Here is a 19,991-nt window from a genome sequence, read left to right as displayed (position 1 = left end):
ACATTTCATCGGAACTTTCCAGCCAAACCTGACCAGGCAGAAGAACCACCTTGGGAGGGACCTTGGTGGGGCGGGGGAGTGGTGGGGGGGAGTGCTGTCACGACCCGTGACCCAAACCCCACTGGCATGCTTACATGCCATGTAGGGTCAGGACTTGGGGTTCATTTGGGGCCTCAGGAGCCTTGTATTACCTTCCTGGAGTCAGTCCTGGCGCCTTTGGCGCCAGGCTCATGTTCAGAATGGGAAACCTCCCTGAAGGGACTACTTTTTCTTTGGGGCCTGCAGCCAACATGGAGGCACCCACATAGTCTAGTTCCTAGAACCAGACTGTGCGGTACAGTGTTTTGTGGTGTGGTAACCCGGGACTACTTTACCTGGACTACTTTACTAGAGGGCTATGTAAACCACACCCAAGTTACAGAACGTGCTTCACGTTATTCTGCAGCCAGCAGCGTGATGCTTATCGTGTCCAGTATCCTGATACCGGCGACCCTTGAAACAACGGGACCTGCAGAGGAGACAAAGAACTTCATATTAGTCTCTACTTACCTGTGAATTCCATCCCGCCCCTGTCCGTCATTTATCCATGCTTCTGCTGCTTGCGGTCATCCATCCAGCCATCAGCATCTTCGGGACACCGCAAACGCGCCGGAATGAAGCAACCTGGAGGGAGAGCGAGAAAGACAACGTTAAAACAAGTTACTTACGGCGCAATCCTCAGTCATCACGAGAACCTCACCTGGTTGGGCATCTTTAAGCCGGCATCGTTCCGGAACACCTTGCACGCCAGAAAAGACCATTGCGACCTGAAAAGGAATAAAGAGTACAGGTTAGCAAGTAAAAGACAAAACAGCGCTGCACTTAGCGCATTACCTACTAAATCGTAGTATGCTCTTTCATCCTCCATTTCTGGCAGGAGCCCGATCCAAGCTGCGCACACGCCGAACCTCCGCTCACCTAAGGGGGAATAAAGAAAAGACATTAACCACAAGAAAGGAAGGCAAGGTCATATAAAGACTGCTGCAATAAGACCTACCTACCTTAAAGACACTTGAATGGGCTCTGAGCAGTGAAGTATTTGGTCGCTCAACCCAGCAGAAGACTACAACCCCTGCACAGAAGGCAGGACGGAGAGCACGCCAGACATCACAACAAGGTTAGGAGAGGGCCATCGGGTCGAACCCAGGGCAGTTGGGAGGTGACCGTACCTGATCTTAAATCCAGTCCTCCTGTGCTTTTAGGCCCGACTTCCATCGAAGGCACCACCTGGGATCGGTAAGGGGTCCAGGGCGAATCCAGCAACCAGGGCTTAGTGGCGTCCCCGTGGATATCAGGTGAGCGTAACAGATTCTGGGCATGCGAGGGTGTTTGTCCGACGCTCCGCGCATGCTCTGTTCACATGGCCTTGGCACAATGTTGGCTTGCGGTGCAAACCTCATTGTGAGAGCCACCATTCTATAGGGCTCCTCTGACGCGTGCACACTGTGTCTCAATGCGATCTGCTTCCTGATCGCGTCTTCGCTCTGTACCTTGTACCTTTTCCTCCCCTCCTGCTCGCCTGTTCTGTAACCCTGCTTCCCCTGGGCCCTCGCCCTGTTCTTCTTCTTCCTCCTGCCTGAACCTGTGTGCTCTGTCCCCTGCTCGGGCCCGGGCTCTCCTCTCGTCGCTTCACAGCTCTTGCCTCATTGATTTGGGCTCCTGGATTCCCCTCCTTGGGTTCTACTTGTCATGGACTGTTGTGCCTCCGTGGGGTTATTCAGTCATTCAGCCTTGGGTCGTTCTGAGGTCCCTCTTCTTGTGGCTGTACCTTCTGAGAAGCTGGTACCTTGAACGCAGTCATTCTTGGGCAATCCGTGCAGGCTTTCACAGAGAAGAAATGTCCCCGCATATTAGTCTTTGTCCTGCCCAGGGGCAGTCCAGCACCGAAATGCTAGGCAATTCTCCTCTGAACAAGAGTACCTTGCTCACTGCTCTTAGAGAGGCACAGCTTCACCTCGCTGATGATGCCCAACTAGGCTGAAACACGTGTATGGGGTTGCTGTGGTACTCTTGTTCAGAGGAGAATTGCCTAGCATTTCGGTGCTGGACTGCCCCTGGGCAGGACAAAGACTGATATGCGGGGACATTTCTTCTCTGTGAAAAGAACAGTGAGCTAAAGACTTGGATGAGACTCTCCCAGGGGCCATCCACCCAAGAACAAGTCAATGGGCTGTGTTCGTGCTGGTAGAGTTTCCCAGACCCCCTCTGTTTTGCCTATCACAAGGTTAGTTCTAAAGGGTATGGATGTGCCGTCAGACGCTCAAGCCCCACTCTGTTTTTTCGTACTCTTGCTCCCAGTCATTCCTTTCCCTGTCTCTTGCTGTGATCGTCCTACTGGTACTCTCACCCGTACAACTCCACCCACATTCTCTCCTTCCTACATCTCTCTCTCTCTCCTACCTCCACCCTTCAATGTTACTACTGTCTTTCCTACCACTCTTGCCTCTCCACTCTAGTACTACTGTCTACTCTGCACACTACACCCCTCTTCCCACCTCTCTATGCCCCTCTTCTTATCCCATTCTCAATAAGATGGTTCCCTGCTCGCCCTTCTAAAACAATCCCGCTCACTATTCACAACCTCTCACTTCTCTCCTGCACCCTTCTGCTCACACCCTATGATTACACTCCTTTCTACTATCCTTACACCTGCTCCCTCTCACTCTAGCTACTACCCTCTCTTACCTACCTCTTTCTCACTCACCTTTTACACAGCCCCCCACCTTCACACTACACTACACACACAATTGGTACCACTCTATTTTATAAATACCTCACTTTTACTCTGCTCAAATTCTGCCACCAATTCTCCAGCACTCTGCTCCTCCGTCTGGTCTCCAAGTCCACCGTCCCACCACCTTCTGACCTTACCCCTATAACCCACAGTCTGCCTTTCCTTCTGTCTCCTTTTATACTGTGCACTTGCTGATTCTGTATCCCCCCTCCCCTTTTGTTGACTGCAGCGATTACCTTACTCTATGGACCGATTGGTGCCTGTCTTTTCACCAGGAGCGGGATTGCACAGGTGAGAGGATTTCCAACCCCTCTAATCCCATCTCCCTTTTCCAGCAATGTTTTGTAAAACAGTCTGTGGTTTGGTAGCAGCAAGGGGCTTAGGTTTCTCGTTCATCCTGTGGATTTTGGGGAGGGTTTCTGTGTCTCTTCAGACCGCCTGTAGTCTCTCCTCATTCCAAGTTTGTTTTCTACTGGCCCCCAATTGCCTTGCATCTGTCTGGAGTTGACATGTCTGGTGTGGGCATCTCCTTCCGATTTGGCAGGGAAATTAAAAGTTCCTATCTTGGCTGTTCTTGATTCTGTTCTCCTGGCTCCAGTCTGGGTTTTCTTAGTTGATCCTTGGTGCACTGAGAGAGATGCTTCCTGCAACAGAAAAAGATCTGTGGCTAGAAAGTGTACTGGGAGGCTGTGGGAGATAAAGAGCAGTACTAGTGGTGACATTCATGGCACATGGGACACATGAGTGCTCCCTCCAACTCCCTGCGTCTTGGACACGGCTGGAGGTGGCTTTTGTCCTAATGTGTCACATATCGCCCATGGAAAGTATGGAGGAGATGGTTGATATGGAAGAAGGACTGATTTATTCCATGCAACGCACAGCGCGTTCTAGTCTTCCAGTATTAGCCGCCTTAAAGACCAGCAGATGAGAAGAACCTGTGTGTTGCAACTTCCTTACTTTGTACCCGCAAGTAAGTTTGCTTACGCTCCCTCTTGTGTTCCCTCCCCGGTTTCTGCTTACCTTGTTTGTCGTTTGCTAGTGGATTTTGCTTCCCACTCGAACGGCTCCTTGCCTCCTTCTGTTCTGGACTACTTACCTCTCTGCTTGCGTGGCGTCTGTCGCCGTAATCTGTTTGCCTCTCTCTCAGCCCTTCCTGCTACTGCTGTACTCTCTCCCGCGCTGGGCGGTTCCCCAGCTTTCATTGTTTTCTGTGAGCGGTGTCTACCGTCAGAGCCGTGTTTCTGACACACGGTCCTTTCCTTGTGTTCCATTATCTCTGCGTGTTAACCGCACGCCTGCTGGACCTCTACCCAGACAACAAGCAACCGCCTACTATGACACCAACCAGTGCATTCTGGTGCTTGTAGGCAATACTACTCTCGCCTTCACTCTTACTGGATTTCTCTAGGGACTGCATCTGCTACCATCCATATCAAGATCTACCAGGGTTTTTTCATCCAGTTTTTCCCTGGTTTGGGGTGGGCTCCCTGGAGTCCCCGCTGTCGGGCACATAGCCTCTTTGGCAAAGTGGACTCTAGGCAAGCCCGTCCTTCTCTCTTCAAATCCAAGAGCAAGATCGAAACCAAGTCCTCAAGAGCCACCTGGAGAGAAAAGAAGAAGGAAAGTTCTACAGACGAATCTACTGCGTCTCCAACAGATTCATCAGGTGAGGAGTGGGCTAGTGGGGCTATTTGTATAGACACTGTACTTGATCAACCTGTCAAACCTGAGATAATGATCCTCATGCCTAGGTTGAGGAGGGTCCCAGCCCCCTGTGACGAATCTGGGAATATCGTCCCTTCTCCCCAAGGGGGAGCCACCCCTATTGAGGCTAGGGAGGTGAGCTCACTCTGCAAGGTCTTCCCTAGGGGTTTGGGCAAGCGGGACTTCATTGCAAGTGACTCCCCCTTTGGTGATGAGTACTCCGGGGTAGAATAAGCAACCCTATGAAATAGGTACTCTCTGCCTATATGGGGACATCAGAAGTTGTAAAGGTGATCGAGCCTTTCTGTTTGTCTAACACCAGTGCTGATCCCCCCTCGCACCCCCGCCCCACAGACCCAATGCAAAATAATCAGAAGCACATTACCTATCAGGAGCGAGACTCCTGTAAGAACACTGAAGTCCCTAGTTGGATGAGATTCCCTAACACAGGGCCGAACGCCAGGGGAGGAGCCACGCAGCGCGCCACTTCCGTTTGGAGTGTGGAAGACAAGGAGCCTGGAGGCAAGACCTCAGAAAGGATCTGGTGGGCTCACAGCCCTCTGAACTTCGCTGAGTCCAGGAACACCATGGGCCAAAAGATCTACTGCCGCCGAGAAGACGACAGAGCCACCAGGATCGCCCATAGTCCCTGCGAAGGCCACCGCAATGAGAGACAACCGAATGGCAGGTGGTGATGGAAATCCACCGACACCGGTATCACTAACGCTCCCTGGCCGAAGCAATGTGAGGAAACGGGTACCCGGACCGTGCAGGAAGAAGGGAAATGGGCGGTTTAATGCTATGAGCAGGGGAATCCAACCCCAAATCCTTTACACGTTAAGGACCCCGGGAACAAGCTCAATCATTACTGAAGAGTCCCAAGTGATCAGGAACAAGCCAAGAGTTTAGCAAGTCAATAGAATCAGATTATCAAGTCCTGAGAAGAAAAAGGGATGCACATCCTGATTGAGAGCTACCACGGGAGGTTTTGTACGATCGGACCAAAAAAAAAGGTCTGACCGTACAAAACGACTGAAAAATGCTACCACCAAAAGTTCGAACCTTTGGTGGTAGCATTGCAGTTAAGTAAAAAAAGACTGCGGGGGTGTCCCCCGCAACACCCCGCCCACTATACTGTGTGGCATAGGGAGTGGGGTGTTGCGGGGGGACACCCGCAAAAAAAAGGGGGGCTGCAGGGGTGTGCCCCGCAACACCCCGCTCACTATACTTTACAGTATAGTGAGCGGGGTTGCAGGGGAAACCCCTGCAGCCCCCATAGTCTGTAAGTGTGTTGGGGGAAAGTCAGATAAGGGAGAAGCATATGGTTCCTGGTTGCTTGACCTGTGATGGGTGGACCGTGTGGTCTGATAATTGCGCTTAGATCACAGAGCCCTAAATGATGACCCAGCAAAGGACATTGTAAGTAAGCCACAGAGAACTGTGAACTAATTGATAGAACAAGCCAGAAGGCAGATCAAGTGAACCTGTTGGTTTCTTATATTGAACAAGTGACTTGATATTAAGTACTACATTGAGCCTAAACTAGAAAGTCCAAGAAGGGCTTAAGCTGAGAGCAGCTGAGACTTTACTTTTGTACACTATTGGTTTAGAAGAAGAATACCCACACTTTGTTCATTTCTAGATGTGAGGTCAAGCATAGGTTTTTGGACACAGACAGAACTTTGATTTGGACTTACAGACACAGATCACTTAGTTTTCTTTAAGCAGGAGACATCCATACCTTAGTTGTAGGGCAAGTTAGGCCTTTCACCATCCTGACATTTTAGTAAAAGTTCTTTGGAACTTGTTGTCTGTTTCATGGCTGTCTCACAGTGGCTGTAGGGCTGCCCTGCTGTGGTTACACATCCAGAACTGAACATCAATCATCCCATCCATGTTGTTGATGTCATCACATGACTGTGAAAGCTCCTTTACTGGTTTTCATAAGTGCAGCTTTTATGCTGCCTGCGGGCTCCTGTGTGCTGACTGTTTATTTACCCCGATAGGATAACATTGGTCTATTGTTTCCTATTGGCACATAGACTTAACATTGGAACTTGGGATTCCTTGTGTTTCTAAGGTCTGTATGTCAGTTGCACTACAGTGAACTTTGTGAATGTTCTGTGGTCCTCTGCGACCACATTCTGCATATGTATTTTATTCTGCAAAGTTATTTTAAAACTGTACTTCACTGTATATTTATCAGTTGGTGCATATGCACAGCTATTGTGTGAATCTTATTGTGTGATAATCAAAAGTATTTACGAATCTTTAAAACTGTTCTCTCCTTCTCGAGGGTTGTCTTAGCTCCTCTGGTAATTTGATCTCTTTAAATGTCAGGAATCCAAAGGACAACACCCTGTAAGCCAAATAAAGGGATATGCCCCAAAAATAGATTGTAAGAGAAAATTGCCTCAGTGGGGGAGGGCTGGATCCTTTGGTCTCCCCATAGGTGAGGGTAGGGGGACATGACCTTAAAGGGCAAATGTGTATTGTTTCTGCCCTTTTGGTGTGGAATGAAGTAATCCACCATGCGGTTCCCTTACATCGCCCTAATCTTTCTAGCCGATTTTTCTATCTGATAGACCCTAGATGATGAATGAAGGCTGTTATGAAATAACAAAGGATGACAACTTATTCAATAGATGACTTAGAGTGGGATTGGAAAGAGTGTGATAGCCACTTCTGCTGAGCTATCGCTTTGTAGATGTTGGTGGGAAGGTGGACATGGTTCTGCTGTTGACGTTTAAAAAATAAAATAAATCATGTATCCAGAGGTGGTGAAAAGCTCTCCTTGCATGAGTGTGTCTGGTCTGTGCTGTTTCCATCATTGGGTTTCGATACATTGATCTTCTTTTGTCAAGGTGGTCCCGAATTTGCTAATGTTTGCTGCTAAAACGTGCTGCATTGGAGTCACAAACCACGTTGATTGATGTTGGTAATGTGTTACATGCCAAAGGGCCTCATCGGGGGTTGGGTGGTCTCCCGCGCTAATTGGAATTCCTGCAACTTGGTCCTGCGCAATTTGCGCCAGATCCAGAGTTGCGGTGGGTAGGTAAATCCCATTTCCTTTGGGTCCATTGGACCCCAATGGAGGTTTCTTGGCACTATTAGCTCCGGCGCAATTAGTGCCTGTGCGAATAGCACAGAAAATTGTGATTTAAAAAAAATATATATATATTTTACCTCCAGCAAAAAGCTGGAGGTAAAACTCCCATTTTCCACCCAACTTGAGATTGGGCAGAGCAGTAAATGCTGTGGTGATAGCATTAGCGCTGCATTTTACAGCTCCACCCAACTTTGATGAGGCCCAAAGTCTTTTTGAACTAGTGGATAATTTTGAACATTTCTTTCTGGCCATGTTGGCAGAGGGAGCTTTTTGGCTTTTATTCCTTCTTCTCTGTGTGAGGAGCCAATAATGAGACGAAGACACAGCAAACTTATAGTTTGGCTATAAACATTTATTAAAAATAAAAGGGGGTTGGAAAAGGCATCACCATCAGTACTCTAGGAGGTATTTACCTACCTCAACCAAAACTAAAGGTTTGTCCAGTGTCAAAGTGTCAAAAGCAAAATGTCCTGTGTCTGAAATTCTATCCTTGCCCTCACATTCTATAAAACAGAAGGGTAATGTCTTTGAATTGGTAAGTGCCCAGTTCAAGTTCAAATGAAATGTATAACTCCAACACAAAGGTTCCCAATGGATAAAAGTCACAGTTCCAGAGGACAACTCCTTTCCCCAGGTTTCTCTTCAAGTCACTTCAAATTAGGGCTCTTTGGTCAACAAAATACTTGTATATAAAAAACCAACTTGGATGCAAATCCCAACTTCGTAGGATACCTAGTGCACTCTCCAGCCCGGTTCTTTTCCACTTTTTTTAACTTTGCTTTCAGTCTTGACTTTGGCCTGTGTACTTTACTGCCAGGTCTTTTCATCTGATTTGCTTTATACAATTGTAAACTTGCTTTTCTGTCCCATTCATCTGATTGACTTCATACAATTGAAAACATGCTTTTCTCTCACATTTATTCAGTAATCCTTTTTAGGGTAATATTCGGTTTCATATTCCTTCTCACTCAATTCATACATGTTTGCCATTCTTTGGCAGCGTTGCTGAAGCACCCCAGTGTCCCTTCCTCTCTTTTTCTAGGGCTCACCGGTGTATTGTGGCATCCTTCGGTTCCTTCACGGTAGACAGGGGGCAGCACTCCGGTGTCCTGCATCCATGCCGCAGACTCCCTGGCTTCTCCGTACCGCTTCCTTGTCCTTCGCGGCTCCTGTTTTCCTCTGGGCTCTCGCACTGCTTTTCGGGTGGCGGTGAGGCCCTGTCCAAGTTCCCGTGGCCGCTAGGACATTTCTTCTTCCTTCCCTCTCGCGTTCACTGTACGGCGAACCGGCCTCTGCAGTCCCCTGTTTCCTGCCTCTTCCCGAGCCCAATGGGTCTACGGTCATCTTGACGTCCTCACAGACCCTTGGTCAACATCGAGAGGGCTTGACTTCTCCAGACAGCATTCTCTCATTCCCTGCACCTGTATTCGGGCAATGACCCAAAGTAGATCTCTCGGGGGACTCTCCTTGGTTGGTTCGCCGCCTCTTCTTTTTTTTTTTTTTTTCTCAGTCCAACACCAAACGCTCTCTCCCCTTTTGTTTCTTGGGCCACGGATCTCACTTGTGGTGTCCCCCAAGGGTCTGGCATCTCCCTGATTCTTTTTAACGCCTATGTTCAACCTCTGACCAAGCTTATTTTCTCCCATGGCTTTCTTTTCAATTCCTATGTTAATTGCACGCAAATCCTGGTTCACCTTGACTTTTCCATCCCTGAGTTTGCAGCCAGGTTTCGAGTCTGTCTGGAGGCTGTGGGGGAATGGATGCAGATCAACTGGCTCAAGTTGAGCAGCGATAAGACAGAGGTTTTGGTGGTGGGCCCTCTCTTTGCTTCTTCATTCTGGACCACTGATTTCTGGCCTGAGTCCTTAGGCCCCTTTCCCACGTCTGTTGCGGTTGTCAAAGATCTCAGGGTGAAACCTACTTCTTCCCTGTTATGGAACCTCAGGTGAGCACAGTTTGTCAGCGGGGTTACTTCCAGTTGCAACTATCTTCGGGCACCAGTAGCCTCGGCTCTTGTCACCTCGTCGATTGACCATTGCAGTTCCTTATTTTTGGGCCAGCCTTCCTATATTTTGCAACGTCTTCAAGTTTTGCAGAAGTCTGCCTGTTGTCTGGCTACTTCTACCCTGCGCTGTTCTCACATTTTCCCTGTTCTCCGTAGACTCCATTGTCTCCCGGTGGCCAAGCGCATTAATTTTAAAACAGTTTGCCTGGTCCACCCGGCTTTTCTAGGCTTAGAGGCCGAATACCTTATGGCCAAATTCCGACTATATGTCCCTGGTCGTGCCTTGCGCTCTGCTGAGGCTTGTCTTCTCTCCTTCCCCTCGGTCCGACATGGCCAAATTAGTGGACGTTCCTTTTCGGTTGCTGCATCTGGGCTTTGGAAATCTCTCCCATTTTCCCTAAGAGCTGCAACTATTCAATCTGCTTTCCGTAAAGCTCTGAAACCTTCTTATTTTAAAACATCTTCTTGTCTTTCATCTTCCTGCAAGGAGCGCCAAGGTGCCCTTGGGCGTATGTTACGCTTAATACATTCTCTACAATACAATACAATCTTGGTTGTATTTTGTGGTTTTAAACATTTTTTTTATTATTGTTTACGATTTCCAAAAAACCTTTACAATCATATCAATCAAGAGTACAAAATAAGAAAAAAAGGTTAAAACTACAAACTGATTAAATTTCACCTTAACTATTTCATCTTAACAGACGTTTACCTTTTATCGCAATTTCCTTTTAATTTTAAAAATCCTCATTAAGTACATAGTAATGACACATAATAAAGTGTATTAAAAAAAAATCACATTAACTTCAACTGCAGGGAGTTTAAGAACCCAGCCATTGACAACTCATTGTTTGGGTTTTCTGAACTTAAGCACCTCTTCCAGAGATTATCATAATTCAGCCAATCAATACTCCGAAACAGCTTACCCAACAATTCCACTCTCTGCATTTAGGGTGGTACAATAGAGAACCAAATCCTTTAGACTCTCTTGTTCGCTCTCAATTTCACAAAGCATATTGCATCTGACTGACTGATCTGCCATCTCCTCAAGAGTCTCTCTAGTAGGCAGAATATTAAATCAAACTTTTAACATGAGGATTCTGAGATGGCGATTTGGGAAAAAATGTATGTACGGGAGTACATCCCCTCTTTTTTTATGTTCTTGAATTAAATGTGCCATAGAAGGATAAGCACGGAAGGATTCTACTGTTTTTGCCCAATCATAATCAGAGGGCTTTTTTAACCCGATCTGGGGTTAGAAATAGATCATCCCATTTCAAATTCAATTCACTTGGGAGGTTTTCATAACAATTCTTCAAGTATGTTTGGTACCCTCATTTCCCCGCTGCCGGGGGTCGATTTCCATTGCATTTTTCACTGTACCGTAAATTGATCTTTCCTGTGGGTTCATAATAGCCTTATAAAGAGCCAACATCCTCCAACTCGCTCTGAGAAACCAGAGGGTGTCTCACCTGCTAGTCCCCGGTGATTAATCTCTCAGGTGGCCAGGGCACGGCCATCGCCTTTGGATCCAGACCCTGGAGGTGGACCAGTGCGTGAGGATCACCTGGGTGAGGCGTCTTTAGGGAGCCGATGGCGAGACGCGGTATTTACCCTTATTTTGTTTATCAAACCCATCCTATGGTTTAGGATGCTCCTAGATCCCAATCCCTGCCCCTTTTTACACAAACACAAAGCCAAGGAAGAGTAGGACTGTGAATAATAACACTAACTTGCATACATCGTACTGGCCATGTCCCGCTAATCTGGTCAGGCAAAGTCAGGCACTTAATCCTAAATGCACACCCCTGATAGCAATTGGCTCTCCTCACACGAATTAAAGGCAGAAACCAAAGACACACTCTGAGCAAGGCAGCACACGAGTACGAGCAGAACCTTCGGGACGAAGGCACACCTACTGGAGCAGAACAACTGACCAACGGACGAGAGCAGTGGGCCAAAAACCCCAAAGCTTCCCTATTGGAGGTTGTTGCCTCCGACATGCCCCGAAAGAGGCATGGAGAAGGCCAGATCCCACAAGTGAAGATTACATTGTGTTTCAAGGATGCCATCGACCCTCTCGGGTGAACGGCAGAGTTGGTAAGGCGAGGTCAAGCCGGTGGCACTAACCTTGACTCGAAAATCGGAACACGCCAAACAAGAAGGGAAACGCACACAGCCGATGAGTTGGCAAGTGATCTGAGAGACCGGTGTGTGTTAAAGTAAATGAAGTAGCAATATCGTATTACAAGTGAAAGCTGCACGCATGTGGAGGAGACCCGAAGAAAGGCAGACCTGTGAATGAACTTTAATGTAAAGAACAGCTGGGAAATCAGCGCTACTAAGTAACGGAGTGGTCCGTTGAAAGAAAGTAACACACTGGAAATCTCTATGAAAGGTACTTTGTTTTAAACCGAGAAAATTAATGAACAGCATAAGTAAAAGGAAGAAGATTAGTTCCTAGAGAAGGGAAGAGGGAAAGTAACACAGTGAACTTTGAGTCGAAGTTGTCCTTCAGTAGTTGGACAAATAAGCCACGCACATTTGAAAGTCTTCAACATCCGAAAGGGATCAGAGCCTGACATAGGGAGACCCAAAGTTAAATAAGCTTGGGGAAGGGAGTCCCCTCCCCCCTTGATCCCCCACCGCCCTTGCAACTTGTGTTGAACTTTATCGTAGGAGATCGGAGCCTGACAGAGGGAGATCTAAAAGAACTGTGTAGTGAAAGGTCTGAGCCCAGGCGGGCCTCGAACCACGGCTTTTTGGACTATATATATATATATATATATATATATATATATATATATATATACATATACATATATATATATATATATAGTTAAAAACGGAACCAGAGTGCGTCATCCTGCCTACAAGGATCACCTTACTCCGTGAGGCCTAACGTGGGGAGGAGAGCTGGTTCAACCCCATTTGACTACTGATTTTTCCTTTTGTAGGCATTTTTCCTTTTCACGCTTTATGTACAAGAGATGGGGCAAGCATTAGGTTTTGTCAGCATAGGCCATTTTGATTTGGCAGACTCAACTAGGACTGTGTTATTTATTTTTTGATGGTCGAGACTACTCCCATCTTAGTTATAGGGCAGAATAGGAAGTTTTTCCAATCCCAACCGTTTAAATAAAGGTTTTTACAAATTGTACGCATTGTGTCAGACTCTGCTTGTGATACCATGCCTCCCCTACATCACTCTTACTCTCAAAGAGAGTAAGCCCAACTCGTACCTAATAGCCGATAGCGAGTCTGATTTGGGAAGGGTTAGGTCACATCGCCAAATGGCAGCTTCCACAAAGTCCGGGGTTTTAAACATGCATTCATTCCTCAGTTCTAAACCATAGATCAACTTTGCAACGATCTTCCCTGCATAGAAACTTAGAGGTATGGAGAGAAACTAGGTTATAATAGGATTCTGGACTGAGGACAGCATTTGCGTACAACATCCTGATGAGCACCTCTTTTGACTTTCTTTTTAAGAGTAGGGTTTAGAGTCTTAGGCTTGGGGAAAGATTGGGTGTTTTTACCTGGAAGAAAAAATGTAAATAGTTCAGGCAACATACCTCCTTGTCTGTCTTCTGATTCTGAACTACCACAACAATTAGAAACTGTCAAGTAATATAGTTACATATGATAGTATAAAAACATACTATTTATTATCTCATGCAAACATTCATGTAATATAGAGGTTAAATATGCTATTTCAACTATGTCAGACATGCCACAGTGCGACCCAGTAGCCATCATTGGAAGTTTAGAGCCACATGAGCAAAGCATTGTGGGTATGATATGAATGATATGATAGGTTATTTATATGCCATTTAGTTCAAATGCAAGCCTTTCACGGCAGAACATTTTCTTTGTCTTGTAAGTCAGTGCTATGTTATACATATCATTTTCAACCCAAGAAAGCTCTCAAGAATGCAGACAACTCCATACAAGTTTCACCCTTGTTAGGGTCGGATATCTTTGAAGTTGGAGTATAGGGGTATGCTTAGCAAACACCAGCAAAGTTATGGTGGGTTTATAATGACTTGAAGGAAAACTCTTCCACCTGAATGTGAAAGTAAAAAGGTCATTTCAGCTAAGTCCCATGCCACGGGAGGTGAACTTCCAGTAATGGTTAGTGGAACGCGCTGTGGCATGTGCTTTAGCTGAAATGGCTTATTCTATTTTCCCATTTCAGGTGGAAGGGGTTTCATCAAACCTTTATAAATCCACCAAGACTTTGCTAGTCTTTGATTTATACATATATACACATAGTAATCGCAAAGGGAGAATGAGACTACAAAACACTTTTCAATTAATACTCTATTAAGCAATGCTGAATAATGAAAGCAGAACTGTGGTAAGTAAAGCGGGAGAGAAAAGTGGTTAAACAGTCATAATACAACCTGCCTTATAATTTTAAGGCAGGCAACTCAACCTGAGAAGTCTTCCTTACCAGGTAAGTAAATCCAATGCTCCAATGAGTTTAGTCCACTGGTAGGTACTTGGGTTGGGTTTCAGAAATTGTAAAGTTCCCCTGTACAATATTTAGCCTCAACCAACAGGCATGTAAAATGTAGTTTAAAACAGCTTTTCAGGAAAACTGGTTACGTAAAAGTTAGGGCGACAGTCCCAATTCCACCACTCTAGGGATTACCCATGGGAAATCCTAAGCAAGATATACCCGGCCAGGTAAGGGCAGGGTTAAAGAGTGGACATTACACCCATGCAATCTCTAATGAGCAAGGAGGGCACACATAGTGGTATGTGCACTCGCGCTCTGAATTCAGAAATGACCACTCCTCAGTTATTCTGCATTGTTATTCACATCAAGTTAACCAGGATTCCAAACATAGACTGATGTGCTTAGAGTCCATTGAAACCAAGGCTTGGAAATCTGCAAAAAGAAAATGTTCACTAGGAGGTTCCATGGTGTATTCACAAATTGGTCAGTCGGTTCTAAAGAACATGTTTGTCAAAGCTTAAAGCTTATGTGCCATCTCCCTCTGGGTCTTCATGCTGTTTACTCTCCCTTAAGTATGGAGGAAAGGGAGTCTGACGTAAGAGTAAGGAAAAGTAAAGCAGCATAGTGACTACTGTACTTTTACTTTGCAGTTCCATTTTCTTAATATAACCGTCTCTCTTTTCTGCTAAATCTGAGCTATCTGTTCGGTCTGGCCTGGGTGGATAGAAAAAGACTTGTGGGTAAAGCCAGAGGGCAGTGTCAGCAGGGTGTGGAGTCTGGTGCAGCCTTTGTTATGTTATATTATTGGGGATTTGTTTAGCGCCTTTTTTGCCTTTCGTATGATCTCAAAGCTCTGTGGGTTGAACGACCCTCAGGGACCATAGTCCAGGCCAGTGGAGAGAGAACGGTAGTAAGTAGTGCTTGGTTGCACTCTTTATGTGTGCAGCCAAGCCAAATGTTCATGGTGGGTAGCTGAATTTAATGCTAGGAGTGTTGTTGTTGGTTGTGTGAGGTCAATAGGATGTGTACAGCAAGGCCGATTTGACATGGGGGTAGCTCATTCTGCCAGAGGTGATGCTTGTATTTGAGATTGTGTGCAGCTAGGCGTTTTTTTCGTGGTGGATAGCTGCGTTTTAAAGATTGGTGGGTGTTCAAGGTGGTGTATATTTGTGTGCAGCCGGCCGAATTAGTCGAGGGGAATAGCTGAATTCTATTGTTTGTTGGTGCAGAGGAGAGAGTATTGGTGTGTGTTTGAGTATCTGTGCAATTGGAGGAGGTCCCCTGTTCCTGCTTACCTTCCAGTATTTAGCAAGGTAACTATTTCTCCCTGTTTTAAAGGTTCAGTGCTTTAGTTCTCCCAGAAACATTCCCAGTCTAGTGTGAAGTTAGTTCTGTTTAACAAGCTTGGCTGTATCTTTCCAGCTTAACAGTATCATCAGTGTTGAATTCGCCAATTCCCAACCTTTGCTGGGCCAATCGAATTGCTGGTCTAAAGTCATCCCTTTGTCTAATTGAGCGTGCAGTTGCTTATCAGTTAACACCTTTCTCGATTTGCAGCTACATGCAGTTTGGTTCTATCGAATTGCAAGTACATCCTAGATACAAAGACTGATAATCAGTGGGCCTGAGACTCCAGCATCAAACCAGGCTGTGATGTTGGTGCTGTGCCTGACATTATTGCGTGCAGCTGATGTTAGAGTGTTCCAGGTCTAGTGTATGGTTTGAGAATTGATCACAGGCGACAGCGTATCGTTGTCACTTGCAGGAGCTTGTCCTGCCAGATTCTTCACCTGATTTAGGGGCATAGTACCTTGATGGTGAGACAAAGCCGGGTCATTTCTTCTGCTACAGCATAAGTGCTAATGGGCCCATTTTTTGGGTCCCAGGTAATTGTTTACAGCAAGCGGTTGGGTATTCCCGTACTAGTTTTTGTTTCTAGTTGCAAGTTCTATCACATCATAGTTTCTTGCGAGAGCTGAACGTGCTAGAGGCCTTACCCTATCGGTAGTGTAGTGCATACTCGAATGTCAGGAATGTTGCCTGACTTCACCTTTTGAAAAATAGATTTTTGCTGTTCAAAAATATGTGGACCCATCCGGTTTGGGGATGCCATCCCATAATTATGGAGGAATCGGCCTATGGATCTAGTATAGTAGTGACTATGGTGAGTAACCTTTTTTGTCTTACCTAGAAGCTCCTCTTCTATAGCTCTGTGATGACTACAGATTCTTTGATTCCCTCCTTTTTTTTTCCTTTTCTTCATGGTCATGTATCCTAACCCTTTTTGTGCTTTCCCATGGCCCTCCTGTGACTGTGGATATGCCCGCTCCATGGACATCCCAATGTGCTTTTTATAGTCAGTAAGTCAACATCTTTATTCGGCCTGTGGGGCCATCAAAGGACAACCTATCAATACAGTTCTAGTGAATTATTACAGCAATAACAGGGAAACGGAAAACAAAGTCAAAAAGGCTGCACCCTCCTTGAGTGCCACCGTGCAGATCTTCATCACTTGTTCATAGCTAGCAACCCCATGCCCCTTTCATGCTTTTTATAGCTTTCAAACCTCTCTCCCTTGCATTTCTCTTGTCATTCCTGTGGCTCCCAACATTGCTCTAAATTCACCACCATACTCCATCCATGTCTTTGGATGCCCCGACAGTGATATGCCCATGATTATAAGAGGGCAGGGTATTTTTACTTTGATGGGGGCACTACACATTCTTTTTGAAGGCTAGAAATGCAGTTGAAGGGCAAAACTGTATTTTGGGGGCACTAACCAAAGTTGAGAGTATTGGCATTAGTAGTGCAGGGCTAACTATAAAGAGCAGGATACTGCACCCTACATAGGATTCATAGGCACATCACTACTCCTACTCCATGTGCTTCCTGAAGGTTTGCCATGGTCTCACCATGGTTCTGTATCTCCCCATGTTTTTTCCCCAAGAAGTCACTGCATGGTTCCTAATCCCCTTGCCTTCTGTGCTTCCCTCAAATAATTCTGTCTATTAACCCTGTCTTCTCCCTTGTAACTGTGAACCTGGATCCTCCTGTCCCATTTGCTCATCCGTACTCACTTGGAGTCTCTATACCTCTGTGCTTCCCTATTTTCAATGTGTTTTCCATATTTTCTATTGGTCCATTGGTCCCTTCATGGCTTTGGGATCCATGTAGCCCTAATTTTTTACTTAACTCCCATTGGTCACTTGGTGGCTTTTTATTATGCTTACTTAAGGTCACACATTGCTTTCATTCTGTGCGCTTACTTGATCTTCGCATGTGATTCTTTAAATTGCACTGCTCATCCTGACTCCACCTTAATTCATTTCCTGCTGTGCAGTAACATATTTCCTGGTTTATTTCTCCCTTTGAACAGTTGTTTCTTAAGAATGGGCAGCCCTTCCCTGCTCATACTCAAGTGCCCCTGGGGCTACGTGTCCTCATCTCACACGTCGAGCTAGCGATTGATGTTCCAGTCACCCAGGAGGTCCTGCAGGAGCCACATTTCAACATGGTGAAAATAGCTTTTACAGTGCGCAAAGCCGGACGCTACGAGGTCTCTATAAAGCTTGGGGGTCTCAACGTTGCCTATAGCCCTTACTACAAAAACTTTCAGGCAGGTACGTTTCATTGGGTACAAATAAACAATAAGGGGCACCCGAGTGGCAGCACACCGCAAAGCGAGTGCTAGGTATGGGTCAATGGTGGCAGTATACGGTAAGGTGTCTTTTTATTTCTTTTATTGTGTGCTTGTGTGTCAGTGTCCGGACAAATCTCTTGAAGTCTGTGTTTGAGCACCAAGGTCACAAACCTATCTAAGAAAGCTAACAGTAACTACAAATGTCTCGGCTCAAAAAGCCAAGCCTCACTTCTTCGATGGGAATGGGGCAATCAAAAAAAAGTCTAACAAGCTTTTGGTTCGAATAAGGAACATCAACAAATGGTTGGTGTTCTAGATCTACTGTTGGAGGTAATTGTACTTAGTGTGTGTGAATACCTGTTCAAGTTTCTGTTGCTTGTGGCACAGTATCTGGTCTTCACGAAGTCATGTGATAATCCAGGCAATTCGCCCCTTCTCCCCAAGGGGGAGCTGCCCCAGTGAGACTAAGGAGGTGAGCCTAGTACACAAAACCCTCCCTAGGCTTTTGTGCAAGCAGAACCTCACTGGGAGTTGACTGCCCCTTAGGGGACAATGACTCCCAAACCAGTAACAGTATAATATAATGCCTAATGACCCTTGTATTCTCAGCATATATGATATGATAAGGTTATTTATAACACGCTTTATACCCAGAGGTTTCGAAGTGCTTACCCGGGGTTCAAACCTGTGGTGCTCTGTGTTCTCTAGTTTCTAAGGCGAGCTTGTTGCCCATGAGCTATCCTCCCGCTCTATATACCAGAAAAGAGAGCATTACTGACTCAATCGGGCTATGAGGATCCAGGAATGAGACACGGATACACAGAACTCATGGTTTTGGCCATAAACATTTATGGAAACAATAAGGGGTTGGAAAAAGCCTCACGATCCCTATTCTGGGAGGTTTTTCCCTATCTAAAACAAAAACTAAGGGTCTGTCCAATGTCAAGCTTTCCAAAGCAAAAACGTTCTGTGTCTGAAATACTATCCTGGCCTTCACACTCTTTAAATTAACTCTAAGGTGAAGAGGGCCTTGAAAAGTGTACAAATGTTCAAAAAGTAAAAGTCTCAACTCCAACACAAAAGTTGGATAAAGTTAACCATTCCAGAGGATGGCTCCCTTACCCTGGATTTCTCTTCACTGCATTTTAAACTTTTAAGGATATGATTTTTCCTTGGGTTTCCTTTGGTCAGCAAAACAACTTGGTTATTAGTCTTTATATTGGGAGGATACCTAGTATACTCTCCTGCCAGATTTATTCTCCTTTTAGTATGATATGATTTCAATGCAGGCTTTGACTATACCTGATGTATCCTTATCAGGATTCCCTCATGTAATTTGCTTTACACTTTGTCTAACTTGGAACTGCATGGTATACTCTCCTGCCAGGGCTTTCCCATATTTTTCACTGGTCACACTTGCAGACTTCACAATATTTTCTATTCCTCCCATTATATTTCTTTAGGGAATATTGAGTCTCCCATTCTCTCTGATATGCTTCATTTATTCCAATTTGCCTTCTGTAGGGTTGCTGACATGCCCCGGTGTCCCTTTTCCCTTGGGTGGACTCCGCGGCTCTCTGTGGTGTGTGGCGATTCTCTCACGATAAGCCTGCAGCGGCTCTTCGATGTCCTGTTCCTTCTTCCCGGGTTCGCTGCCTCTGCTTTGCAGTTTCCACGTCCCTCGCGGCTCCTGCTTGCATGCTCTGAGTTGCTCAGCGCTCGAGTGGCGTGGAGGCTGCATCTTGATGCCTGCATATGCCAGGAAGTCTTCCCTCCTCTTGTGGCATCCTCGCAGCGGACCAACTTCTGCAATTTGCTGTCAACGTCGTCCTCTGTGAGGTGCTTGGCTCCATGGATGTTTTTTTTTTTTTTAATATAACATTTTATTGTTTTTTGATAACACAAAGAAAACATACAGCCCCGAACAACGGGGTAACCAATACTTCCCTTTCCCGCCCATTCGTAGTTCCACACCTTGTTCCACATACAATGGAGCTTAGTACAACCAGACATTTAACCACATTAATATTGCGCAAACTGGTTCCCTTACGAGTCCTTGGGTTTTAGCACAGTCTGTCCATACAGGTTACTGTTCAGTGTGCATCTTCCCATTTTTGCCATATTTTCTGAGCTTTCTCAGGACATCCCCGGGCTGTATACACTCTTTTTTTCCATTGCAATACAAATGTCCACATCTGTCAACCATTGCTCATAGGTCGGTGCTGTTGCAGAGCCCCAGAGTGGCGCTATATTCCTTTTCAGTATTGCAGAGGTGGTAGATAAAAACGCCTTTTC

The 19,991-nt window shown here is 45.8% G+C and overlaps 1 protein-coding gene across 3 annotated transcripts in view; it reads left to right on the top strand.

Moving 5' to 3' along the window:
* Nucleotides 1-19,991, top strand: part of AREL1 (apoptosis resistant E3 ubiquitin protein ligase 1) — a 1,423,594-nt gene that overhangs the window by 86,169 nt on the left and 1,317,434 nt on the right. For all 3 annotated transcript variants that reach the window (XM_069637637.1, XM_069637638.1, XM_069637636.1), the window contains one exon: nucleotides 17,433-17,676. In XM_069637637.1, the coding sequence (XP_069493738.1) occupies nucleotides 17,433-17,676 (244 nt within the window). The remainder of the gene's footprint in view (nucleotides 1-17,432; nucleotides 17,677-19,991) is intronic.

The sequence above is a fragment of the Ambystoma mexicanum genome, chromosome 14 (genome assembly GCF_040938575.1).
Source record: "Ambystoma mexicanum isolate Mex_15411 chromosome 14, UKY_AmexF1_1, whole genome shotgun sequence".
In the NCBI taxonomy this organism is placed as follows: Eukaryota; Metazoa; Chordata; class Amphibia; order Caudata; family Ambystomatidae; genus Ambystoma; species Ambystoma mexicanum.
Note: the sequence above shows the minus strand (reverse complement) of the source record. Positions and strands in the feature narration are given on the sequence as shown.